This window comes from Hydractinia symbiolongicarpus, chromosome 12 (assembly GCF_029227915.1).
Source record: "Hydractinia symbiolongicarpus strain clone_291-10 chromosome 12, HSymV2.1, whole genome shotgun sequence".
Lineage (NCBI taxonomy): Eukaryota > Metazoa > Cnidaria > Hydrozoa > Anthoathecata > Hydractiniidae > Hydractinia > Hydractinia symbiolongicarpus.
In genome coordinates, this window is record NC_079886.1 from 10,576,976 (window position 1) to 10,604,948 (window position 27,973).

General features: G+C 33.1%; 4 protein-coding genes across 4 annotated transcripts; all 4 read right to left on the reverse strand.

Moving 5' to 3' along the window:
* On the reverse strand, positions 1-7,707 carry LOC130622559 (glycerol-3-phosphate dehydrogenase [NAD(+)], cytoplasmic-like). The gene is made up of 11 exons (XM_057438028.1): positions 7,548-7,707; positions 6,907-7,084; positions 6,740-6,808; positions 6,545-6,616; positions 5,998-6,136; positions 3,719-3,831; positions 3,477-3,517; positions 3,199-3,388; positions 2,490-2,596; positions 1,162-2,087; positions 1-733 (listed from the first exon to the last, which is right to left on the reverse strand). The coding sequence occupies exons 1-10, from the start codon at positions 7,595-7,597 to the stop codon at positions 2,000-2,002; spliced, it is 1,047 nt and encodes a 348-aa protein (XP_057294011.1). The 5' UTR covers positions 7,598-7,707; the 3' UTR covers positions 1-733; positions 1,162-1,999.
* A 682-nt stretch (positions 7,708-8,389) lies between these two features.
* On the reverse strand, positions 8,390-12,093 carry LOC130622560 (dnaJ homolog subfamily B member 6-like). The gene is made up of 8 exons (XM_057438029.1): positions 11,937-12,093; positions 10,827-10,936; positions 10,644-10,691; positions 10,340-10,412; positions 10,210-10,262; positions 9,904-10,060; positions 9,673-9,716; positions 8,390-9,302 (listed from the first exon to the last, which is right to left on the reverse strand). The coding sequence occupies exons 1-8, from the start codon at positions 12,005-12,007 to the stop codon at positions 9,091-9,093; spliced, it is 768 nt and encodes a 255-aa protein (XP_057294012.1). The 5' UTR covers positions 12,008-12,093; the 3' UTR covers positions 8,390-9,090.
* A 3,219-nt stretch (positions 12,094-15,312) lies between these two features.
* LOC130622561 (golgin subfamily A member 6-like protein 25) lies at positions 15,313-18,429 on the reverse strand. The gene is made up of 2 exons (XM_057438030.1): positions 18,132-18,429; positions 15,313-17,957 (listed from the first exon to the last, which is right to left on the reverse strand). The coding sequence occupies exons 1-2, from the start codon at positions 18,180-18,182 to the stop codon at positions 17,283-17,285; spliced, it is 726 nt and encodes a 241-aa protein (XP_057294013.1). The 5' UTR covers positions 18,183-18,429; the 3' UTR covers positions 15,313-17,282.
* Positions 18,430-24,711: 6,282 nt separating this feature from the next.
* Positions 24,712-27,301, reverse strand: LOC130622449 (uncharacterized). The gene is made up of 2 exons (XM_057437909.1): positions 26,460-27,301; positions 24,712-26,199 (listed from the first exon to the last, which is right to left on the reverse strand). Exons 1-2 carry the CDS (start codon positions 26,895-26,897, stop codon positions 25,843-25,845), a joined length of 795 nt encoding a protein of 264 aa, XP_057293892.1. The 5' UTR covers positions 26,898-27,301; the 3' UTR covers positions 24,712-25,842.
* Positions 27,302-27,973: the final 672 nt, after the last annotated feature.

Sequence of the window (27,973 nt, forward strand, 5' to 3'; positions counted from 1 at the left end):
TTGAAAAAAAGACATTTATTTTTCATTAAATATATACTAATGAACTTGAATATAATAATCCAAATAAATATAAGATAATACAGAATAATACAACATAAATAAAATAACGCGGATGCGCTTACAAGATTATTAAAGTCAATTTAAAGAATAGAACTCTTCTTAATTTAAACAATAATTCAGACATAATATCATAATGTCAATACTTATCTTACAATACATACATAAGATTTATACACAAGTGGAAACTCCACTATCCATTGAACATTAAAGAATAATCACCATCAACACGATAGCACATGCAACAATACAAGTCGTTCCAGTTGACATTTTTCCGCATTTAATCAAGCGTAACATTTGGATAATTTTTCTTGAGCGACTTCGCTTAATATTTCTTGAAACAGGAACCTCTCTTATGAAATAGGGCCGGCCATTTACTCTTCCTTGTGATTCTGTACACGGCTGTGCTTGGTGCGATAGTAAGGACAGTGTTTCATTTGAGTGACAACTCGGTGCACATGAAGGGCCCACAAATGGAAGTACTTGACGATGTTGCGGGGGTAATTCAGTTGAAGGATACGAAGGAGATAACCATGGTGCGTCAACTTCATCTTGACATGTGTCACAAGTGGTCCTACATGAGACATAATCCAGCAGTAACGGAGGTGCACTTGGTTGCACACTCTCAAACAACAGCGGTATGGGAGACATTTTAATTATCGTTTCGATGTTAATTCTATAAAAACACAAAAGCAAAATGTTATTATTTGATGAATTACTTTAAATTTACAAATTTCTGCAGAAAGAAATTTTAGAATAAACATTTCACTCGTGAAATTAAATCCCCACGAAAAAAGGTTTTTTGCTTGATTCGTGAAAATAAATTCTCGCAAATTTTTTGTTGCTTAATTCGCGAAATCAATTCTGCTAAAAAAGAGCAGGTTTTGTTCCAAAACTTAGATAAGTTACAAATTTGCAAAAAACAAGAAGTGTTCTATTATGGAAATTGATTTATTAGGAGCCTATCAATGGTTTCTTCAAATCATGCTGATTTAATTCTTGTACAAGTAGATGCTATTGTTTGCAATATATTAAAGTAGTTAAAGCCACCCTTTATAAATTATTTATTCTTTCTATAAACTTTTTAAAATTATATCAACTCACCTAATATCAACTGTCGGCCAGATAATCTCACAATTGGCTCTACATGCAACAAGCCCTTTATATACACTTCATTGAAATGAGGGAATTTCCACCTGTACATTATTCCCTCTTTTTAATTTATACTTCCTCATATCCCAGTTGCAGAGCGAGGTTCTAATTTCTCAGAAAAATTAATTTTTTTAAAAAAACATAATTTTGTTTAGTTATATCTATGCATTTGTAACATTGTAGAGGTTTCACTAAAATTCTTTTCTTTTTAATTGTAGCGGTGGTACACCACTGTCATCCTCTTACACACCTGTGCTCAGCCAATCACAAACAAATAAACAAACAAACAAGCACTAGAAATTATTACAAACAAGAAAATGGAAAGCAGCATTTAAAAATATTTTAACGCACTGTAGACAGCATTTAAAGAAACACAAGGGAAAAACAACAACAATAAAAACAACGAAAACAACATCAAAAAACAACAAATCAAAAAAAAAAAAAAATGTTCAATGAAAGTCAAGACCACTGTAAATAAATCTTTTGACACGAAATAACATGTACTTTGAACAAGCGTAGTTCAAATACATAGCTTTAATTAACTTCGTAACACATTTGCTTACATTTATTTTGCTGGCTACTCAACATTTAGGGTCGTGAAGTGAAGTACCAATAAGACCTACCTAATACTGAGTCAGCTGCTTAAGAAGTAAAAAAATACATTAAAAACATGGCTACAATTGCGGGTCATTTTCCTGACTTAAAAATTATTTGAAACTAATAAATTAAAACATACCGCTTAAAATATGGTTTTATTATTATTTACAAAAATATATTTACAAAGAATTTCCTAGAAATGATCTCTCAATGTCTTGACAAGATGCTCAGGTGATTCCCCTTCGTAACAAATACGATATATGGATGTAAACAAAGGGAATCTAAAATGGAAATAAGATGACTGAGTTATAGGATATTTCCCTTTTTTTGCATAGTCAGCACATTTGTTACACGATGTTGCATCAGCTCAAAGATAACAATCGCAAGAAATAATACGTTTCGTACAGAAATAAAAATTCAAATTTCTAAGAACAAACCGACCTATCTCCGCGATACGTATGTTTTTTTTACCCTATAGCGAAAAGTAAAATCACCACTGACTTTTCCCGCAAGTTAGAAAAAACTTAAAATATCTGCTCTATTTGCTTGCACGACTTTCCTAATTTAAATAGGATCTTTAAATGCACTAGAACCCCTTCGCAGGACCCTTGTTGATAACAGTACTAATAGGAACTGAAGAGGATATCCTGGGTAAACACTTTCAATAATAACATCAATAATACCTTTGCTCCACACCTTTCTCCTGCAAAATTTTATAAACTTGCAGAGCTGTATGCGGGCCTTGTAGCTTCTGTCCATTCAGCATTTCTTTTTCTAGTTCTTCAAAAGACTAAATTTAAAACATATTATCATTTTCTCTAATTAAATCAGGAATATATTGAGGGAGATTCATTGCAGATTTTATAATACAATCAAGTTGAAATAACATAAAGTGAACCTAACACAAAAATAATATTTCCACATCACGTTAAGCGTAAAAAGTTACTTATCGGTCCTTGGAATTTCTTAAAATATTTTTTTTAGTTCTTAAGATATTCAAGTTTAAATATTTGACAAATATTTTATATTTCCACCTGTTATTGAAGACAAGACCATTTTTAAATTGCCAAACTATGCTCATCTCAATATATAATAACTAATATACGTCCACACTGCAAGAAAGTTTCATTTTGTGTTCTTCAGCTCTGTAAGATAGTTAAATCAAAAAAAAAAATCATTAATAATGATGTCATAAGGTCACATGGGAATATTTTTTATTTTATCCTGAAAATGAAAAAACCAAAACACATGATTATCAGCTTTTTTATCCTTTATTATACACAAAAATATCATTTCTCGTGTAAATCCAAACATTTGGTACACTTAATGTTTTCATTTGACTCCTAGTTTTCGGTATTTTTTGACCAAGAAACGTTATACAAACATATCCACCTTGCCCGTCCTAACATGCGCTTCTGCAACTTTTCTGTTACGCCCACCGTAACACGTGGTAATCAAATCAGCCAATCCACACGATTCGAAAAACGTATCATCGTTTACTTCATCATTAAAGAGCTCCGCAAATTCTTTCATTTCGATTAATCCGAGACGAATTATTGCGGCCTTCGTATTATCGCCGTAACTATTACAAAAAATTTTATTTACGCATTTAAACGAATAAATAATAAACAAGGTTTAAAAATGAATGAAGTTAAGCTTTTGAAACTTACTCTAATGCATCTATAATACCGGCACCGACAGCAATAGCATTCTAAAAATAGACATTAATGAAAAAATAACATAAGAAAACAAAGTGAAAGAGAGCGTCAACCATGACAGTAATTTTGTTACTTTACACCGCAGAGCTTATTTGTACGAAACTCTCCAATCAATAAATGAATAAAATAGCCCTACAAGCCGCGAAGGAGAACAAATTACAAGCCGCGTAGGAGAACAAATTACAATCTCTTACTTTGAGAGCGCCGCATAATTCCACTGAAAGTATATCTCGTACACAATTCACTTTAAAGTATTCACAATGAAACAAATCTTTCCACATCTGCCACAGAGATGGATCGGTACAACCTAAAATAAAATGTTACGTACAGCCTTGAATGCATCATTATACCTAGGATGATATGCTACTTAGACAGATCTATCATTACTTATTAGATACACATGTTTAATTCCTAAACATGCTTTCACATTGCAAACAATGATTTACGTGGTGTTCTTTGTGGTATTATTACCATTGTGGTATGGTACTTTTCAAAAAAAAGAAAGTCTTGCAATGTTCATTTTACTAAGTGTATTGAAAAATAAACGGGTGCTGATTAATTTTCGAACTGATACACAATAAACACACTCTTCGATCTTGCCACAGCTTCGCCTCATCCAGAGCTGTGTCAACCAAGCATCTACGAGGAAATAAAGTGTCTTGCACTGCAATGGCATCGTCTCTTCTCAACTTGTAACGGCTGACGTTTCAGTTGCAAACATGATACGTAACAGAACCCGCCCTGTTAAAGTTTGCACAGGACAAGAAGGAAGCAAGTTAAGAGTAACAGAATTAATCAACGAAGACAAACATCTCGCTGTTAAAAATGTCCACACTCCAACGGAGTACAGCGTCAGAAGTGTTGGACAAAATGTGCATATTGTTAGTTACCAACGGACGCCTAGATCTTTTCCTGTGAGGCTGCGTCAAAAGCCAGATAGACAAGAGTCAGGGAAAGATAAAATTAAAAACAGCGCAAAAAAAAAGAAAAACATTATTGCAGAAATTCTAGATTCAAGCAGCGACGAAATATTATGTGAAAATGACATCGAAGACAATAATAACAACGACAACAAAATGGCTCAATCAAGCGATCATGACGCATCTGGTAGGAAAAAATTAACAAAAAGGATCCGTCTTGATACAATGGTCATCTTGCCCGACAAGGACACTGAGATTAACGTGAGTGACGAAGCTACAATGGTTGACGGTAATGAATACAGTTTCGGCACAAATAAACTTATCAAAAGCATCGCGTCAAAGGTTGATGAAAAATAGATTTAATGTGGTTATTTCACAGGTTACGTAATATGTAGCGGTTTCCATTACTAGTTCATACATCATTGGTTGTACTACATATCGGTATTCGTAGGATTATGCCAAACAAAAATTATATAAATTAGAGTTTTTTTGAAGTAAAAAATTCATAACTTCATTGAGATTTTAATAATTATAATTATGCGGTTTATAAAAACACGGAACAAATTTACAATTTGGCATTTAAAAATACACTTTTAACATCTTAATGGCTTCGCGTGGATTCACCTCTTTGTAAATTTCCTTCATAAACGAACGAAAATTAAAAAATCCACGTGTAGTCAGCTGTTTTCTTCTGCGGAAAGATAAAAGGTTATGCTACAGCTCAGCCATGGACAGCCCTTCCCACTGAAAAAATCTCTGTTGACTTTGTGGCTTAGCACACACATTTATACATTCAGGGGAAAGATAAAACTGTTATTTTAAAGTATAGCCAAAAATGATGTTGTTATCCATTTTCTCCAATAAGAAGGTAAACATGGCCTTCAACAGTCGGAAAGGATTTTTCTCGATTTTTTCAAAGAACAAGACGTGTTATCCATGAGTTCTAGGCGAGGATCCTACAATAATTCTCTGACTCTTATTCCAATGAAGTATAAAATCAAATGAGCAAAAAAAAAAAAAAAATGTACAACAATCTATACAACGAACAAAAAAGTAATACTATTAAAAGCTGTATTTGTTTGTTCTTGCGAAAGCTTGTGGCAGCCATTATTACCATTTAAGTAGAAGTATGAAGTGTTAAAATCTGGAAAAAGAAAAGAACCCGGGGTACAAGTAACCCTGCACATTATCTTTTCAAGTGCTGCAATTATGATGAATCGAATCGGACTTTAAACCCACGATCGCTCGCTTATCTCATATTCGCACCGTTGTTCCTATAGCAATGAACCCGATGGCTTTATGAAAGGCATGCTTTAAATTGATGCAGGGCTGCGATTTTAGCTAACCAACTTTTCTGACTATTCGGTTACTCTTAGAAGCATTTATACAAGTTTCAAAATAGAAGAGAAAGAAAAAAGGAAAAACACAAAATAAGCCATACAAAACAATCTTCTTTTCATAAACTTCTCAAACATGAAAAGATCAGAACCATTTTTTTTACTATTGGTAAACATGCTACAATCTCGCTAGAAACGATAAAACATAAGACTTACCAATGGTGGTTTCACAGAACTGTTCATCAGCCACTTCGTGTGCTAGATTCGCTCCCATTAATGCACTGCAGTTTATGTTAAGGGCGCGTGCAATAACATCAGACATTCGTTCCATGCTAACAGAAACATGACTTAATCCCTGTGAAACAAAAAGTAAAGACTCCTTAACAAGATATAAATGGTGGTATTTACCCTTGCTTTTACAGTTCCAAAAAAACTCATCATTGTGAAAGATTTCAAAATATTAAGCAAGGCAAATGAGCCTCTACAGGACCACACAACGTTGAGTTATTTAATGGATTTAAAAATGGTATCACCATTCATAGGTCAACCTGATTCATTTAATGTCTGACATAACCAATATGAGAAGAAACAGCATCCAGTGAAGCTTGTCTAGTCACATTGGTAATACCAGAAGATATAAAAAAACAGTTTTTAACAACCGGACAGACCAATTCCAGTATAATACAATGTACTTCTGGGTAAGAAGTATCAAAGCACCCATAATACCAGGTAGATTTTTGTTAAAATAAATGTATAATCACACCTTGATTAGTGATATTCCAACAGCATCAGGTTGTAAGTTGCCTTTCATTTGTTTACAAATTGGCACAACAAACTAAAAGTATTAAATTATTGCAAAACAAACTAGAACTAACAGATGTAGGCAGAACAAACTAATACATCTTCGACATGATTAACAAAACAAAAATGAATTATAATTTCTGAAAATATGTCTAACCTGATGCGGAATGCAAAATATTAAAACATTTGCATCCTTGCAAGCATCAATCAAGCTTGGCACAGCATACTGAAAAAAACAAATTAGTCTCAGCTACTGTGTTTGATATGCAATATACGCGAGTCCGCTGAAAACGGCGATATTCAACAGAATATAGAGAAACTCACCACATTCTCAGGAAGTTTCACTCCAGGCAAGTACTTCACGTTCTCATGTTGAGTGTTAATAATTTCTGACAACTTATTTCCATTCACAATCTCCTCATACACATACATGTTGACTGTTCTCTCGAAATTTGGAAATCTCACTACATTGTTGCCAATGATCTTTGCTATAGCAGACCCCCTGGGAAAAACAGCTCAGGTTGAGGAAGCATATCAGAAACACAAGCAGAAACAAGAACAGAAGCAAAAAAAAAAAAAACTATAGTAGAAATAGCAACAACAACGACAACAGTAAAATTAAAATAAACAACAACAATAACAACAAAATCAACAACAACACAAACAACAACAAAAACAGCGATATCAACATGGAAATTTGCAAATAAATCAAAATAAATCAGCAAATCAAGACAACTTTAGATTTTCAGAACTCAGAAATTTCAGAAAGACTTCTTAGCCGGTTGCTACAAGAAACTTCCAATAAGATGAAATTTCGATCTTGATTTTCTTTACGAATTTTATACAAATTAAAGCTGAAACATTACTTAACTTTCGTAGTCATTTGATTTACTTGGTAATGTCTAAATATTTTCATATTTGTAAGTAACAGGTAAGTGTAACAAAAAGAGTAGTAAAGTACTTACCAATTGCCAGAGCCTACCAAGCAAACTTTGCGTAAAACTTGTTGTGACATTCTACCATGTCAAAGCACCACCAAAAATTTCCAACATTTATTCTAACCTGCAACACAAAAAGTGCCTGAAAATCACCACAAAAGTTTACTCCTGTGGTTTCCAGGTGATCGCACATGGTCAAACATTCTGACTATTTGTTGACAGTTGAAGCACTTTGAGAGAAAAACAATGCTCTTTAGAAACTTATGAAACCCTATTAAATTATTTTTGTGAACAGATCCAATTTTTTCACGTGTACAAAATGTTTTAATTTTCTCCAAGTAAGTAAGCTGCTTATAATCATGCCTCGTTAGTGTTTGCATCATGACACAATTATTAACCTACGTAGAAATCAAACAAAAAGGCTGTAGCCATGAACTGTAAATTAATTGCTGTACAATCTTGTAAGCCTATATCAGAGGCCAATTTGATTTGAAATCTTGAATTTATATACTACAGACTAGTAAGAGAGACAAGGCTTAGTAGCCTGGCTAATTCAGACAAAACCCAATGTGGGTAGACAAAACATTTATACATATTTTAGCTTACACCACCAGCTAGCAACCTACTGGGAACTGCAATTAACATGAGCTAAACTAATTTAGCTCCATTAAAAAAAAACAACTGTTTCAAACATAGCTTTTTTACTTTGTTATCACATCAAAGTTCACAAAAACTAAAGTTTAGTATGCATACTTTACAAAAGTAAGTACATTTTACTCATGTGAATCAGGAAGAAATGAGACAAAATATACTATGGTGTATATCCTCCAGAGGATATGAAAATTAACAAACCCTAAAACAAGGAGCAATTTTACAGTTAAAAATATATTTTCATCGACATACATCTCAAGATAGGATGGAAATTTCCCAAATATTATATGGATTGCTGAATACAAGATCCACATATTGCATACATTTCAAAAACTGCTATATATCCAACATAGATTTTTCATACAGTTTTCATTATAAACTATCATACACTACCTCAAACATACAGATAACAGTTTTTATAAATAAAATTTTTCTTTCAAAACGATCCAAGATCAAATCTATACCAATAAGACAAAGAGACCGGTCACAATTACAAGAAGGTGCAACAACAACTTTATGAAGAAGGTTGTACATGTAAAATTACATTATGTGTCGATGTGGTTGAAATTTTTTTGTTGTTGATTGAAGATCATCAGTGCAAATTAAAAAAAGATTTTACTCTTTCCCTTAATTCTCCTTAATTTAGGAGCAATATTTGGACTTTGCATTGATATGTTGCTTTAATTTGAATCTGACTTTATATGTTTATTTTTTTAACACAACAAATTGATACATCCAATTGCACAATATTCTTACCGCTGTGTAAAGAACAGTTCTTTTTATAACACTCATCTTTTATTCCCGTACTCTTTCAGAAAACATCCAATACGATTAAAAACAACAATGCAGGCATTGCAAAGGGTTAAAACAAAACAAAAACAAAACAAAAACAACTGTGTGCAGATTAATATAAGTATAATTATTTTTTTCTCTTTTTTTCCCTCCCTTCCAGTGGGCGCCTTTCTGCTCGATTTCCATTGGTCAGCTGTGGGACACCATCGACTGTTTTTGAGATCAATACATCATTTTCGAATGTTTCCACAGTTTCTTTGCCGTTATCTACAACTTTCTTTGTTGTGACTTTTTTACCATTTACAATTTTTGTTGACGTGGAGGTTGACTTAAAAGATCCTAAAAATTATTGTGTGTGTATTATTATATAACAAATTTTTCCCTCTCTTAAAACACTTGTTTTAACACTTGAACACTGTTACACAATGTTGCAGAAGAATTGAGGTATTGCATTTTGGCATTAAAAGTTATTAACGAAACTAATTGCACTCATATTAATCCTTCAAAATAATGCTTTGGTTAGTGGCATTTGTATATATATATATATATATATATAGTTAAAAAGGTATATTTTTTTAGGCTTCAGAAAATTTCATACTTTAGGAATTACCAAATATATAGCATGCTTTATTTAGAAACTTCATTTGGGAGGACAGAAATAAACAATTCCACAGGTTGTACAACAAATAGTGAACCAATAACAACATACCTCCCCCACTTCCAAATGATGAACTCGAAAATGAAGAAGACATGCTAAAAAAAGTGGTTGACTGCAAAAATCTTGTACCAAAATAAAGCTGCCAAGGGTGTCTTTCTAAAGTCTTAAGCATGAGCGATTTTTTGGTATGCTAGCTTGAACATTAAAAGAAATATCTGCAGCAGGGAAGCACTATGAAAAGGTCTATTCAACTTAGAAATAAATGAAAAAACAGTAAAATACTTTGAGTTGAAAAATGCATCATCATGAAAGCCACCACCAAAGCCACCACCAAAGCCACCACCTAAGCCTCCACCAAAACCAAAGTGCGCAAATGGATCTCTTCTCTTTGAAGCTGCACTTCCATTTCGTGTTCCTCTAGCATGAAAAGCGCTTGGACCTATACATAAAAATAATACAATACTAAATTCTTGATATCTTATTAAATATGGTAAGCAATAAAAAAAACTTTTAAAAGCTATGCAAACCATATTAGATACAAAAAAAGAAATAGAAATAACTTGAAAATAGAAAATAAATGAAACATACCAAAGAAATCTCTCATAATGTCTTCACCAAATGGATCATGTTCAAAGAAATCCCTAGATGTACAAGGATGATAATGAATATAAGACATGTAAAATCAGCCAAGCTAGTCAAGACAAAAACTTGTGCATACCTAAATATATCTTCAGCATGGCGAAATGTATAGTGTGAACCAAAATCGTATGAAGCGCCCCTTTGACTTTCACCTAAAATAAAAGTGCAGTTAAAGCCTCATTACCCTATCATTGCATTTTTCCCAAAAGATTGCTTTATAAAAGATACTTAAGTGTCATAAGTTCATAAGCAGACAATCTTATGCAAAAAAAAAATCATGATTAAAAACAAATTGAAAACTGAATTTTAACACAAATGCACATCTTTAAAACCAAAGTTGAATAAAATATAAACATGTCAATATTTAGTTTAAGTCAACATACCACTAAGACCAGCTTTGCCATATTGGTCATATATTTTTCTTTTCCCATCTAAAAAAATAAAAAATAAAAGCGTTCTAGAAAGATAAGTATTCATTGGTTGTTATATTTTGGTAACTAAGAAATAATTTCTTTAGTAATTATTGGCTGAGATTGTAGTCATATATATAAGACTATCAAACTTACTGTCAGATAACACTTCATATGCTTCAGATATCAACTTAAATTTCTCTTCTGCTTCCTCTTTTCTCTCACTGTTTTTATCTGGGTGCCATTTTAATGCCAATTTTCGATATCTAAAATAGCCAAATATGTAATTCAGAGATTTGATCAGGATGCAATGAACAATCAAGAAAGAAAAAAATAAATTGTGTGTTTTGAGTGATTTTCCAATAAATTCACTGCTGTCACGAACCTGTTTATATCATGCCACTAATTTTACTTTCAATTTATTAGTTAATATAGGTCATGTAACTACTGTGCATATGCACTGTTTAATTTTGAAGGTTTCCTGGTCCTGATTGCAATACTTCAGTCATTATTTGCTTATCTTATTCTGCCACAGTGATGATAAGGTTGATATTTTTGCAGGTGAAATAGTTTGTTTTTTTAATAAATGGGCTACAAATCTGTTTAAAGGTCTCTGTCATTGTACTCAACATCCTCAAACATTTTGAATAACATTGTGTAACAAACAGACCACTCAAAAAGTCAGAATTTCTCAGTCGTAACAGTTTTATATAGAACAGAATACGACAGCTTAATGCAGAAAAAAAATCAGTTTTTACAGCTATTAATTACGACCATGGTTCAACTTCATGCATATAGCTAAAATCCTTAGTGCTTTTTTTAAAAACTGACAAAAGGTTATTTTGAACTCCTGGTTTTGATTTTTTTGCTGCCCTGTGGATAGTAAACAAAACTTTTGGAGGACATCCTGAAGTGTAAATTGTAGACAAGAAATAAATGCTAATGAAAAACAAAAAGATGGAAAAACATGCCCAACAACTAAAAAGTGATAGTTTATTAAACAAAATCAAATTAGTAGTCACTTCAAATAGAATATTAAAAAAAGTAAACTGAGAACACAGTCACCATAATCAATAAAAAGACGGAATATATAATGAATGAACACACTGTTTATGAACAAGCAATAGTATATCTGTGTTCATGCACTGCATTTTAACTTAACAATGTTTGAAAATACCTAGTCAAGCAATAAGGTACAGGGACACATACTATTCATTTTCACGTTTATTGCAAAGTTTTGTTACAATTACAATTTTATATTCTTACGCTTTTTTTATTTCAGCTTCAGATGCATCCTTTGTTAAGCCCAAAACTTTATAAAAATCATCCTCTGCCATATTGTCTTCAGTTGAATGTATCAATGCATAACTATTTTTATTGGAGTCCTACAATGTAAAAGCACCTGCAAAATAATTCCATAGTAATTAGCAAATAAAAGCCTTTTGTATCCCTATTAAAAACAACACAAAACTCAAAAGCAGAAAAAAACCATTCTACATATATTTCACATTGTCAGTGATAGAACATACACACCATAAGAAAATTGTACAAAATGCAGCTATTTTTATTTGATTACAATGACTGTGAAGATTTGTTTCATAAGAGGATGCGATTTTTTGAGTGCTGTAAGAAAAAAAATTAACAGCAACAAAAAAAACATTTGAAAATTCCATAATGGTGTCAAAATTTGTTCAATTCATTTATCTCTTGGCAATAAAAATGTACAACTTTACATTAATTTATTATACATACATGCTTTTTATAAGTTTATTCACACTTACAGAAAATAAGCATAATGGATAGGCTAAGCTCATATGCATTATTTAAAAGTCAAGATTTGCTCTTGTGGAAAGTAAATATTTTTTTTTAAGAAGAGTATTATGACATGAGATATTTTTTCTAATTTATTGGCATCTTTAAAAGTTTTTTTAAGCATTATATAGCATTTTTCAACCCAGAATAATATTAAGCTTGGTTTCCAAATTTAATGTCCTAAAAAATATTACCAAAAAGTTTATGCCAATGCAACACCAATATATTTGAACAAAGAATATTTCAATCAAATGAAATTTTGATGACAAGCAGGAGCGAAAAACAGATAATTATAACACACATAAACATAATGACTATCATCAGAGAGTCTGTTAATGAGTATTACAAGTAATATAAAAGCCGCTATCAAAGTTCCTAAGAAAATAACTAAACTTGGAGCAGACGAAATAATACAGACAAGGAGTAATGTAATAATAATACAAAGAGAGCGTTCGTCTTTCGGCGACAGGCAAAGTGTATATTTTTTACAATTTTCTTTAAAAGCCTTAATTATATATACATCTCCTATAAAAATATTCTGTATTTTATAAACGTTTTGTTTATGACATAATTAACTAAAACAAATCGCATTATTAAATAAAGATTTCACCGGCTGGGAATTTTATTGATGCTGATTTAAATTTACTGTGACTGGTACTGGTACTTTGGTATAAATTATTGTACGGGTAAAGTCACAAGCAAACTGACAAAGAAAACTGATTGGAAATGGACCAGACAATTGTTATATTATATATAAGTAAAATCCGTATTAACATGCTTGAAATTTTTTGATCATTTTCAAAAAAAATTACAACATATTAAGATTTAGCATTTCGTGCAAATTTTCAACTTTATACACTAAGTACAACTACCTCTATATATATAGACAAACATTTGATGTTTTATTAAGAAATGACAAAGCAAATCAACTGCAGTGAAATGAAAAAACATATTTCAATGCATCACCATCATCATTACATTATCATCTTCATCATCATGATCATCATCATCCCGGCTTAGATCTAAACTCAAATTCCTCTGCATCAAGTCTGTCCTTATTACTCCCTGTTAAGTCTTTCTTGGTCTACCTCTGGACTTTACCCCGGGAACTGAAAGTCTACACTTTCTTACCCAATTATCCTCCTTTATTCTTTCTAAGTGTCCCAAAAAACTCAATCTTCTTATCTGGATAACATCTTTAATGCTATGGATGGCTATAGCATGCTTCTTAAGTCATTTGAACCCTTCTTGTCTCTCAAACTGGCATTACACATCCACTGCAGTTGAATATTATAAAGAGCCAAACTCTTATAAAATTAAATTACTCGCAACCTTATGGATTTTGCCATTGTATAGCTATGAGACAAATATCACAATACACCTTTATGATAATTCAACTGTACATGCAATCTTACGGCTCTCCATCGTTTTACAATATCGGAAAAAAGGAGGTAAAAATTGTGTTTTTATGACAGTTTGTTAGAGACGAAAGTGTGTTTTCTCCAGTTTTTTAACTTCCGTCAAATCAATTTCTTTCAAATTTTCAGGAAACGTTAATAATAATAAGATACAACTTATATGTGCACTTTTCATTAAAAACAAAACGCGGCAAGAAAAGTTATCACGAAAAAACGTGTTTTCTCCTTAATAAACTCTTATAAAAGTGTGGTGTTTATACCTTCTTCAATCGCAAAATAAGCTGCGATGGAGTGTTTTTTTCCCCGAATTATCGTAAAGGTGTATTGGTTGATTTTGCATCCAATAGCAGCTGACTGTTACAAGGAAAGAAGAAGGAAAAAAAAAGAAGGAATAGCTTCTAAGCTATACTATAAACATATTAACCTGTTTAGCTACCTACTTTTTCAAAGAAATATTAGGTTGATCTAGCTAGAGAGTTTTTGAAAACGTTAAGCCATTTGAGCTAGCTAAACTTTACAAAATTTCCTGATATTTCTGATCATGCTATCTGCCTGCAGGAGTTACAATATAGAGGAAAATATAGCTAGCTAGCTAAATAAAAAATATAGTCAGTCGCAGTTATAATTTCTAAATAAAGGTAATAAACATAAAAGTCCTGTTGGTAGGTAGACAACAAGACTACACAAAAAATTCTGCTTGGTCTGAGCTATGCTAGCCGTTATCATTTTGTTTTGTTATGACGGGGTTCCAGAATTTTCGCTCCGCTCGCAAGGCTTGTTGTTGCGGGTGCCGATGAGCGTGCCGAACAAAATGTAGTTGCTCTGGATATTTCGTTTTATTTCTTGCTTTTAGCTTCTCCCTCTCCTTCTTTTTATTTTTTTAAGAAAAAGTACATATGTATAGAAGAAAACTTTGATGAAAATGGAGAAGTAGTTACAGGCCTCCTGATATTTTTTTTATATATCGAACACATTCGCTAATTTAAACACTTTCTTTACAAGTAACTCCATTTTTCATTTTAGCCTAGTTGTTAGGGTTTTAAAAATTTTAATTTCAGTCTCAGTTGTTAATAATGCTAAGCGTCACACTCATTGTTAACTCTAAAAGCAGTAGTTGGATTTGTCTAGCACTACATTCTCTTCTGCAAATGTAGAACTAAAAAAAAATCATCTTGACAAAAATGTGGTCGATCCCTCTCGGGCTCAGAGTTGGACAGCACTTTTAGGTAGTACCGAACCCTGTCAACTTTACCCTGGGCTGACATAGGCCAATGCAACTCATTGAGTCCACACTGGAATTCTTTGATAACCAACTCCGACACGTACCACAACACCGATGTGGAAGCTTCGGTGATGAACTCCTTCAAAACTTCAAGCCGTTTTACTTGTGGCTTTTCCGTAGTAATACTGTGAACATTTATATTTTCCCGTTTTACAACAGGGAAATTCTATTTGTTAAAAAGACATTTTTTGTTATGACTATTGAATATACTTTTGACACTCGTCAGCATTTTCTTATATTAGCAAAGATAATAATGGCAATAGATTAAGAACAAATTTTTGATTTATAAAAATGCTAACGACAATGGTGTAACACTGTATTTATGTTTTATATATGATGCATATTTTTCTTTGTTATTCTGGACTGGTATTTTTGACTCAAATTAGCAAACGTTTTTTTTTTAATAAAGCGCCACGAGACGCGTCATTGCCTTTTTGGTTTTAACCTGACAGTTCTAAATTGCGGGTTTTCGTTTGCCGTCGGTTAAACTGCTTTTATTCGGCGTCTCATAAAAAATGAAAACATTTTTGAAAACTACATGTCTCATGCGTTTTAGTTGTGAAAGAATAATTTTAGAAATCCTTCGGGAATTTAGTTTACTCCCTTGGTAAATGTAGATGCTTTACTGTGCATTTATTTTGCGGCAGCAAAGTGGGGGATGTTTGTCTCACACAGATGTCATCTTGTCTGGAGATAAAAAAGGGCAGTCGCGTTATGCAAGTGATCGCCTTATAGAGTGGGAAATGACCATAAAACCCATTGGGACCCAACTGTGGTTGTTTAAGACAGATGGCCCTGTTATGTACCTTCGCTACATCAATTGGCACCTACCCTTTGAAAAATTGTGGTGAAAAAGATGTACTATTCTAAATTTGAATCTGGATATCTCAAAATGGTAAATAAAAATAAAATCCAGCAGAACTTTTGAATCCAAATACCACTTCATAGCTCCCATAAAAAAATTTCCAAATATTCTGCTGCTGATGATTTGCAGAAAACGGTTTGGTTAGCAGATGATTGTGACCGATACTGTCACGGCGTTCTTTAAATTTTGTCCAAATATCAAAAACCTAACAAGCTTTAGGGACAAGGTTAGAGAACATAGTAAGCAGTGAATGTAAGAAGGTGAACGCTGGTAAACGAGATTGTCACTGACGTTTTAAGGCTTCTTTTTCATATGTATATGTTCGAAGAGTTTGTGTATATAACGTATATAACAATCATTGTATCTCGGTAATTTTGTTAAACTTTGTTAAAGCTGCGAGGCTCAAATTCAGGCAAAGATTTTCTTGATCTACATGATTTTTCTTCAACACTATCATATAAACACGAAGCGCTAAACAACTGTCTGGAAAGTCATAACAACTTTGTGATAAAATTGGAATTAATTTACAAAACATTATTTACAATAAGAATAATAGACGTAGACCCCACCCTACCTTTATCACAGAAAGACCTTAAAAAACCTATTAATAAGATGAGAATTAAAAGACTGAAATTATTGAAAACAAAGTATGACGTCGTCGGGTATTTGCCGCCTTTCCACGACGACATCATACAGATGCTTTCATATAAATTCCAGTCTTCATGTGTAAAAAAGAAAATGGCCGGTAAAACCTCGCAAGAACCAAAGAAAGTTTTGAAAGCAAAGAAAAAAATTAGAAGGGCTACTTTATCAGAACAAGCATATCATCAGAACTCGACTTTAGTTTAGCAAGATAACTCAAGCTTCTGTGGCCGCCTGTTTAAAGAAACTTAAAATTGATCAAACCAAGAAATAAAACGCGTCCGTCTGAAATACTTGTTGACAGTATTTAACGCCCTAGTCATTTGTGCCTGACCATAGCGTGGCCATTTACTCTTGTAAAAGTAACTGGCCATAAAAATCTAGAAAAAAAACAGAAAAAAAATTTGGAAAAAAAAAATGTTCAGAAAAAAAATTAGAAAAAAAACTCATGAAAAAATTTGAAAAAGAAATTTGGAACAAAAATCAGAAAGTTTTGAAAAAAAAATCTAGAAATGAAAATCAGAAATAGAAATTAGAAAAAAAAAATCCAGAAAAAAATAAAAATAAAAAAAGGTAGGATGGGGGAGGGAGAATTAAAAATTTTGTATTTCTGCAACATGCAATTGAAGCAGTTCTTCAACTTTTTCAATTGCAGCCACAACTCTCAGTTTCTTTTTGGAAACCTTTCTTGGGAAGATTTTGCATATAAAATTTTTATGCAAAATCTTTGTAATGCCATCAAACTTGCTTCGAATCACGGTGGCGAAACTCTTTATTTGCCGTTTGTATTGACTGTACTGCTCATTTTGTTCAGCCATTTTTCTCTTTAGATCTTCCACCGCATCTTTTTGATAAGCATTGATGACTTCAAGTTCTTTAATTTTACATTCCATGTTAAAGGCACATCGATTCAATTCATCTTTCTCCTTTGTCAAAACATCATTTTCATGTCTCACCTTCTCCAGCAATTCTTCAACTTGAATTCTTCTCCTCTTCTCTCTCTCTTGTTGTTCAACGGCGTCAGTAGCCATTTTTACCATTGGTTTTATTGCTTCCTGAATCATTTCAGGTATTGCGTTTGCTTTTGTGCTTAGCTGATCGAAAGTTGTATCACATTTTTTCTTACAATCTTCAATGATTTTCTCCAAATGTTGGATTTTCTCTAGATGCTTCTTTGCTGTCTCTTCGCTTTCTTGTCGAAGTTTCTGTTCCTTCTGAATAGCTTGAGATAATGTTGTAAGCTTATCTTCATAAGCTTCGTTTATTTCCTGAAAAGTAAGAGTGAACATATCTTAACAAACTGTAGTCAGACACATGAATTTATTTCGTGGGTTATTTTGGATCTCTATTGGTTTATATTTTGCTACGTGCCGCACAATGAGACGAAAAGATTAGGGGTGACGTGGAAGGAGATATGTTAGCACTTTTTCAAACTTCCTTACCATTTTTACTGGTTCCACGTCATTAATATTAGTATCAGTGTTATATTCCATTCTGAGAGATAGTGTCACTTCCTTCCGTCAGTGACTATTGTACAAAGTATAAAAAATATTTGACGTCAAATTTGTTACCTTGACGCAATAGTTCAAAATGGCTACCACGTACCTTTAAATAGCGAGCTTAAAGTACAATGTGCAGGAAAATAATAAAATATACCCGGCCATGCAGAAAAACTTGGGGATTATTGTCCAAATTAGCACTGCAATTGACAATTAAAGTTTATTAAATTGTGAAACCTCCAGATTCGTTAATTTGTTAATATTTGAGACATGTTAAAAGTATTGCCAAGTGTATTATTTAAAATTACATTGTAGGAAATATATTAATTTGGACGTATGTATGCCTGATAGATCTGCAAAATACATCTATAAATATATTTACAAAGGTCATGACTTTGCCAGCATTGAGATTAACGAACGCATCGATCACTTACTCTTCCGTGGATATGTTCTTTTTTCAAATCCTTTAGCTAATATTCAGTTTAATGGTTCACCATTTTTTCTTCGAGACAATCTTAAAACTGGTGTTTCTATTACATTATTATTTTTATTTATTTATAGTTTACTAGATGCAAGAATAAAGTATTTACTACATCGGATAATATTGAGTATAGCACGTGGTTGAATCCACGGGTTAGCCCGTCCTTTATTTACCGCATTTCGTGTGTCTCGCTACTGCGGTAACCATTTTGCGTGACAGACAGACCTACGGGTATTATAATTATCGAGTATGAAGTATGAAGTACAAAAGGTGTCATCTAATAAAAATTTTCTACAACAGCATGAAAAACAGTGACAATTTCATACATTGCAATTTCCATTTGCCCTGCATCCCATTCCATTGCCAACGAATTAGTCTTTACTTCAGTTTATAAGTTCATGAGAATCTTACTTGATGTTTTTTCAACGCAGTATATAATAATAACTTTCGCTTTCTTGTTTGCTTTGAATACTTTCAAAAACCGTACTGTGATAAAATGACAAAACATCATATCACATTACTACTAGATAACAGGTACCGGGTTTGATAAGGTTTTTTTCCTGGAGAAAAGGAGAAAAATAAATAAATTGATGCAACATTTAGAACTGGGTAAAGTACGCCTCCAATTATACGACTAATTTGAATAGAAAAAATACGAAAACCTTCCACAAATGCTTGATTGCAAGAGAAAGCCAGCTTAGCACACGCGACTACGGCAAAAGTTTGATCTGAATTTAAAAAGAGAATTGACATCACCAAAGCAAATATTATCAGCGCATACCACGTGGAAATAACAGCGATGTGGACACCATTACTGATATTAATCCCACAATACCAGCGTAGAAAATATGCTTATCAGACAAAATCCAGTAAACAAAAACAACAAGAACAGCTACAAATGATCCATTTAAAAATTCGTAGCCGAAATGTAGAGCGTTGAGAATTAATATAAGTACTCGAAATATAACTTGTTCAAGCACAAAAAAGTTGATAACACCATGATGAGCAAAGCATCGTTACTTTGTAGTATTTTTGTTATTGTGTAAAGAGTCGATTGCTGATTTGAAAGTTGGTAGACAACTTTTTCCTCTTTTATCATTGTGTCCACTTTCATATCATACTCACGTGACAAATCGTAACAAAAACATACAACGTTTATAGTAAAAATCACACACATATTCCAAAAAGAATTAACCCAACAATATTTGCATATGTAATATGAACTAGTCCAATCCAAAAATCAGTTTTCATAAAAAATGCTGATGGACAAGGCCCAAAGGCATAACCCAGCATACGGCTTCGCTGCGTTAATTCCTCTTTTGTGTACGACCTCGCCACTTCCAAAACAATAACTGGAGTCATGGCAATGCTAAAGCCACCTAAAAATCGTCAAATTAGTAGAAAAAATGGTGAGAAGTGGATTGCATAAAAACAACGTCCAGCTGCAGATAAAAACATGATAGATACCAAACTTACTTTTACACGTCTCGTTTTGTCTACAAACCTTGAAATCGTGGCTGGAACAAACATGAATGGTACATAAAACGCAGCGTTTATCAATCCATAATAAAACTTTTCATTGTTAGTTTTAAGAACAGTTGACACGTACACCCAAAGTGTCACGTTGACGCAACCCAAATTTAAGCCAATGAAAAAGTATAACAACAGAAAAACGGGCATATGACGATATGCGCATCTTTTTCCACTTTAACATTTCCTTCTGTGAAAGCATTCTTGCGTGTATGTCGTGGTGAAGTATCTTGACAAATTATTTTTTGATGAAAGTTCCAATGCTTGTCATTAAGGTCGTCATTAAGAACTTCATTATTGTCTTGCAAGTAACTCAAATGCAAAAAAATAACAAATACCATAGAAACATAAAACTCTGTCAATAAAAAATCAACAAACTGCGGATGGCCTGGAATCAAACGTTAAAGGATTGTAAGGCGTTTTTTGCTCAACTTTGATGTTTTATTTGTGTGACAAGATATTCTTCTGTAAGTAAATACTAAGAAAGAAGATAAAATGGAATGGTAACTGGCACTTCGTTTGTTTACTTTTTTTTCAATAGAGCTGAACATTTTTTTTTACCGTTTTTAATGTCTATTATTGCATTAGAAAAGTTTTCGACGTTCAAAGCCATAAATACTTGGATTGAGGATATGGTAACCGCTGGGTTTTTCGAACATATAATGAACCTCTATAACTTTCAATAGGCTTCTTTAAATTAAATCAAACTTGGCACACTTATATTACGTCATAAAAGGAACAGCAAAGCAGCGATAATTATTTTGCTTATGCCAGCACTTTTCTGTGACGTCCTCAAAAGATTGAATTTCGTTTAAAATACCACTATCTTCATGAAATTCAATTACTTTAGTTCTAGAACGAATTTTATTATTCCTTGTAAAGTTCCTATAGTTCCTCAAATAAAAACTATTTAACATGTCTTCCTGTTTTCACATATATCGCATGAATAAGGAGAAATATTACTCGCGATTCCTGCTTTCCAGTTAGTTAAAGCAGTACAGTAGCAGGTTGATAATTAGGGCGAGGATACAATATAACCTGAAAACGGTGAATGCTTTTTAATCAATGGTGGAGAACAATATTGGAGAGCATAAACTGACTTGCGTGCGAAAAATGTGCTAAAATTATTACATAGCAAAAGCGTAAACAAACTCCTGTACGTATTCGCAACTACCAGGGAAAATCATTGTTAATGTTGTTGCTTCTTCTTATTGTGCTACCATTATGACTTCCTTTACTAATGCCCAGACTGCGCCGGTAATAAAGAAGTTATATTTAGCTTACAGTTACAAATTAACTGTCAACCCACTTGGACATTTATTTATTTATTTTTATTTGTTTACAGTATTTATTTGTTTAAATTTCTAAATCAAATTACCTAAAAAATATAGTTAATACTGTTGCATTTTTTGTGTGTAACTGATAATGATGATGTTGGTGATGATGTGACTATTATGCGAAAAATTAGGTTCCATTGACAAGAGAAAATAAAAAAAATACAATACATGCTTTCTTTTTATAAGAATACTAAAATTCTAACCAGGTTAGTCATTATTCTGAAATTTCAGCCCGGTACTCTTATAAAACATTTACAACATTACGGTATATTTTCCACACATGAAGTGGAGTATCATATTACCTCTTTTTAATTTAAAAATTGGCTGAAAAAGTGTTACGACATTAATTCGAGGGCGACGCTAATAGGAGGGCGGCGCTAATAAAATAATTTTCAAAATGACAAATCAACGAATTTTCTCTTTCTGTCTTCAAAAACATAACACAACATAATACACTATAAAATGTCAATAAAATCATCCTAATAAAATCGTCCTTATCGTCATCCTGATCCACTAAAAAAGTTTCTTCTATATCTTCTGCAACGTTCTTAAATGTGTTATACGTAAGAGTTGGGTTACCTCGAAAAAACAGTTGCTGAAACAACTCAACACCAGCTGCACAATGGCTCAAACTATCATCGCTTCCATTTTGTGATAATATCTTGAGACAGCGCAACCCAAAATTTGAGAACGCATTTACCCATCTTTTGTTTTGGGGGCGACTTTGGATTTCCAGCTGCCGTAACCATGTGTATTCTGTTACACATCCATTCATCGTCTAATTCAGTCAGCTTAACCTTAAAGAGTTGGTTTCACGATACATCTGATGCTTTTATGTACTGCAGCTTTCTGGTATAATTAACGAATTAACTTTGCTTTCCAACTGTTTCTTAACAAAACCCGTTAAGTGACATTGAAATAAATTTCAGGCTAAAAGTCGAGGTCGAGATCACGCTTTCCGCATACTGAAGGGTAAGATCTTCTTTCATTCATGCATTTGAGGACGAAGTAACAATACAACGTCTTTTTCACTCTTTATGGAAAGCAGCTGCTTCCCGTTTCGTTCCACTAAAACTATAAAGGGCTTCAGCTTTGTACCATCGGTACTTTGCAATAAGACACATAGATATGCTCACTTTTTCTTGACTTGTTGTTTGTAAACACATTTCTCTTGCACCAACAGGGTGTAATCCAGAAATGTAAAATAAGGGCTGTGAAATCTTAAATGGGAATTTCGTTAAGGTTGTCTTAGGTATTATTTAAATCTTAATTCTTTACAACTTGCATAAAATAAGCTCCATATTCTCTAATGTATATTGATAGTTCCTCTAATAAATTGGTAAATGTAGGATAAATTCCAATTGGGGGATAAGAACGCTGGATTACACCCTGACCAACTGCATCAAGTGTTGCACGGGACATCATACCTGTCCATACTGCTGTCTTTTCCATTGTAATTACTGATTGTGAGGTGTATGATGGCTTTCAGTTAATCGGCGGGCTTCTAATACGTGTGTAACAAGTTTATTAAAAAAATGCAAGATCTTTTCTGTGCTATTGTTGTTCAATATTTCGGAATTTGAAGTATGTTTTAGCCAATGTAGGGGGCCGAAAGTTAAAAATTTTCTTACCACGTCGGACCAAACATGGTTGGGCCTCCTTTAATACTGAATAGTTTAGCCCCTCCACTTTCAAAATTGCTCCGCCGAGCCTAAAAAAAGGGTGATACATATATGAAATTATCTTAAAAATAAAAACAGAGAACTGGTTGTGGATATATATCGCCTTACAGTCAAACAATTTTACGGAGTTAAAAACCTTCAGGCGTCTCTTACGAATTACATAGACTAGAAACTTGGTCTGACATACCTAATCATAGCTGAAACAGTCAAACGTATTTTAGAAATTAATATAAGTGAAAAATATTGAAGCCTAGTTCGCTAGTTTCATAATTAAATGTGTAAATTTAACACAATATGGAAACGTTTTTGCAAGGTAAACATAACAGTAGGTAGCGATAACATTGCAGGTAAACATTAGTAAATTTTATCGATAAAATACTGGCTGGAGAAACCCAGCATCCGCCGCCCATGCTTTAAAGGAGTTTAAAGTCAGTTCCAGGGTTTCAAGCCTTGTTTTTATTTTTTCAGTTGAACGGAAAAATGTAAACAGAAAACATGGCGGTCCTTCACCGCGCATACGATAATTTCGACGGCTTCAATTATCACATTATAGTAAAAAAACAACTTGTATTGCGTTGAAACAGATGTTTTGTGAAGAAGGTGTTTTAAAAATAACGTGCAAAAACGACGTTATACGTGGCAGCATGAGTATGGAAGGCGCCCCTATAAACAAAAATCGATAGCCAGCTAGCTAATGGCAAGATTCTTGCAGCAGTATGGATTATGGTACAATTATGTGCATAAATATTGGGACAAATGGATTTTTTTATATATATTTTACAGACCCCCATTCCCCCTTACTCAATGTTGAAATACCGTTACGGGGTACCCTAGATCTCCAACATTGAGAAATGGGGGAAAAGCTGAATTTGTCCCAATATATTATGCACACGATTGTAGATACCTAGCTGGTAAATAACCTAATAAACTTTTTCTGCATTTATATGTAGCTCAAAGTATTTAAAAGTGCTTCAAAATGTATCATACTTGCAAGAAGTAAAGAAAAAACCCTTCTAGCCATTAATGAACAGCTATAATATACACACATAAACAGTTAGTTAGGGATGATATCGTTTGTCTCCATTGTCGAAAGATTGAAGTATGTTTTGAATAAGGAAGCAAGGGAAGCAAAAACAAACTGTGAGATCTGTTCTGTCACACTAATGCGTAATTATCTTACGCTTCGAGAATGCTGCCACCTCCTTATGGGGTAGTAAAAACATACACTATATAAGCCATAGATCTAGCTTTTGCCTGTTGACTGCGAATACAGCTACTTCAAAGTGGCTGTGTCAGGAGAATGTATGATAAAATACATATGAGATCTGCGTACAATTAAAAGTCCTTTTCGAGATCTATCAATTTGTTTGAAGGATCCATAATAATGTCCCTTCTATTCTAGACGACTCGACAACAGGATACGGCGGAAGTGTTTTTAATTATAGTTTAATTAGTATGTCAGTTGGTGTCCCAACACGTACGGACTTACATTGTGGTAATGTAGTGATGAATTGTGTAAACAACGGTTGTTTATAAAGCTTGCTTTACCTACGCTCATCAAAAAACATAAGACCTAGGGTTAGTACGCTTTATGGTGTTGATTTTTATATTTTGATGTCAAAATGGCCGGTGTTGAATGTATGAATTTTGATACAGACTAGTTCAACGCAAATAAACGGTTTGCACGTCATGCATGCCCTGCGCATTGTTATTTCGTGCATCCTTAGCACAGAGTAGCGATTCAACCAAATTTTGAACAAAATACGGGTTTAGCTATAGGAGAATAGTCCATGGAGTAATCCACAGGAGTTTGCCAATTACAACAAAGCCAGTAAATAATATGGCATTTGCTATTTTGTGCGTAATTTTATCGTGCGTCCGATATATGTCCGATATATCTTAGTGATTTTGACAGACAAATACGGTTATTATTAAAGAGCCTAGTCGTAGCCCGTGAATAAATCCTCAGATTTGCCCTACTTTATATACTGTATTTCGTGTTTCTCGCTACTTCAGGTACCATTTTGCGCAGAGACAGACAAAACACGGCTATTATTAAAGAGACTAGTCGTTAACCCGTAAAAAAATCCACGGGGTCGCCCGTTCTTTATATATCGCATTTCGTTTTTTCGTAACACGGTTTTCGCGGACACACAGACAGACAAAATACGGCTATCATTAAAGAGACTAGACCGTAGCCCGTCCATAAATACACGGGTTTGCCCGTCTTATTTATATTGCACTTCGTGTTTCCATAACACGACTTTTTTCTCGCGCACAAACACGCTCACATAATACGGCTATTATTAAAGAGATGTCATTAAGGATCAAAGATGTACTATTTTAAATCATGTAAATCAATTATAATTATGTTACATTAAGACAGAGTTCAAACGATGACAATTATTCTTGTTATTGAAATCAAAACAAAAACAAACAAACAAACAAATATTATATTATCCGTTACTTAATTGATTTAATATCGTATGTTTGTTAATTAGCAAAAAAGAAGAATGTGAAATGTTGTTTATTCAACAAGGCGCCAGTGATTACAACTCCATGTGTTGCTTGTAAATATATTTAAAAGTTGAAGTAATTCCAAATCTGGTTTACTAGTCAAATATTTAAACGTCATTGCAAAACTCAGGTAGATCGAAAGACGATTCATCTGGTGCTCCAAAAGCAAAAAAGTCGGTCTGTAAAACACGTTTGAACGAGTATGTAGTCGTGCCTGGGAACTGAAATGTTGAAATCCTCTGCAGAGGCTCAACTTGATTGGTTTTAGAAGTGAACTTTAGTCGCCATGTTTCTGTCAAGACAAAATTAGCAACAAAAGAAGCCATCCAATCTTGGATGACTTCTTGTTTGTCGTTTGTTACAGTGGTTGGCGAAAATGCAATGTTTCCTAAATTGGGTCTGTTTGCGTCGAATGTTGGTGTAACATCCTTACGACAACTTCTCGTCACGTTATCTCCGCTGAACTAAAAATAAAGAAACAACCGAGCAGATTTTATTATTTGTTTTCATGTTATGTCACTGGCGTCACTCAAAATTTTATTTTGCAGACATAATAAGAAAAACCCTAAATATTAGCAAGGCCAGATATGTAACACTTTATTTAGAATTCACTTTCAGGGAGATGATGCAATAAAGTGCAAGATAATTAGTAGAATCCAGCTACCACTAGTATCTCTAGCTTTCACACCAAATTCAAACACTTCATATGTTTAGTCAGACTTACCCAACAAAATGTTCCATTTTCGTTTGGACGAATAACGATGAAAAAGTTAGTTCCATTCTGCGTCAGATCACTACGAAAGAGTTTTTTACTAAAATCTTGCTTGACTTCTTCTCTGACGAGACACAAGGCTCCTGTGTCAGTTCTTAGAGTACCGGAGGCGGACCAATAATAACTTTGATCATTAGGAAATGGCGACACGTTGTCTCGACAAATTGATGATGTGGGTACTTCGCATTCTTGACCAAAATAACAAGTACATCTGGTTCCTGTTGGACATGTGACTGAGTTGCTGAGACGTTTTGATTTACAAAAGTGATAACTGCTTAAATCTTCTGCACAGTAATATCCTTTCTGACCAGCCAAACACGTAGATGGTGGCTTTGGGAGTGCGTAACAAAAAATAACCATGGAAAATAGGATAAAATAATACGTTGCCATTATTCCTATCGCCTAAGAACTACTCCGAACAGTCTCTTTTCTGTTATTGCAGCTAATTTGATGAGGATACACGTAATGAACACTTAGTAGCATTGATGTGGAGTTCAAATGTCGAAAATTATCAATAATATATCTAATTTGACAACACTTTGTTTGTGCATATTGTCGCATGGTTGTTGAGCAAAACTCCAAGGTTATAATATGTTGATCCAATTACCAGTTTCTAATTAACGTCAAATGAGTGACTTATTAATGGATTGGACCATGTGATTTTAGCAACAGATCATAACAAATTTAAGGAAGACCTCCTACCTAAATGTCATTTAGATGGGTTCATATCAATGCTGACGAGTTCACATTCTTTCTTAAGTATCGTAAAATTACAAAGTTAAAGTTATGTTTTTAACAGTTTGCAAAATGAAATCGTCCAAATTAACTTCCTTTGACCAGATGCAACGTTATCTAAAAACGTATAAAGAGAATCTTGGATACAAATGTTTTTGTATTATAAATGTGGTCTTGTAATTTTTTTATTAGTCTTGTGCAGTGGCATAATAATTCGATTCCTTTTTCCCGCCATCTAACTAAAATAAAATTTGGGTAAGAGGTTCTATTGAAATTAAAGATGATGTTATTCAAATTATTATTTTTGGATACACATTTAAAAAATTGTCAAATCATCAATTCGGAAAAAAAACGATTACATTTTTTCAGTATCGCGCAGTTAAATTTCATAAATCGTTTCTTGTTTAGAAAGATCATAGCAAACTTAATTAACATCAATTTCCGATAATTAAATTCAATTTTCAAAATAGGAATAATAGATCTGTTTTTGATGAGAGAGTTGTACGAGATATATTTAGTAGGGTACGAAGACATTGTAGGGTCATAGGTCGGAGATCTTGTTAAAAATCAGGAAATCGTAATCAAGGTTTGTTTGGATTAATCAACAAATCTTATTAAATTAAACAAACATGCAAATATTTTTCTTGCAAGCAAGAAGAATTTTGAAACTTAATTTGTCGCTTCCTTTTTTCCATAGCTTTCTATCAAGGTCTGTCTTTTCACATACATAT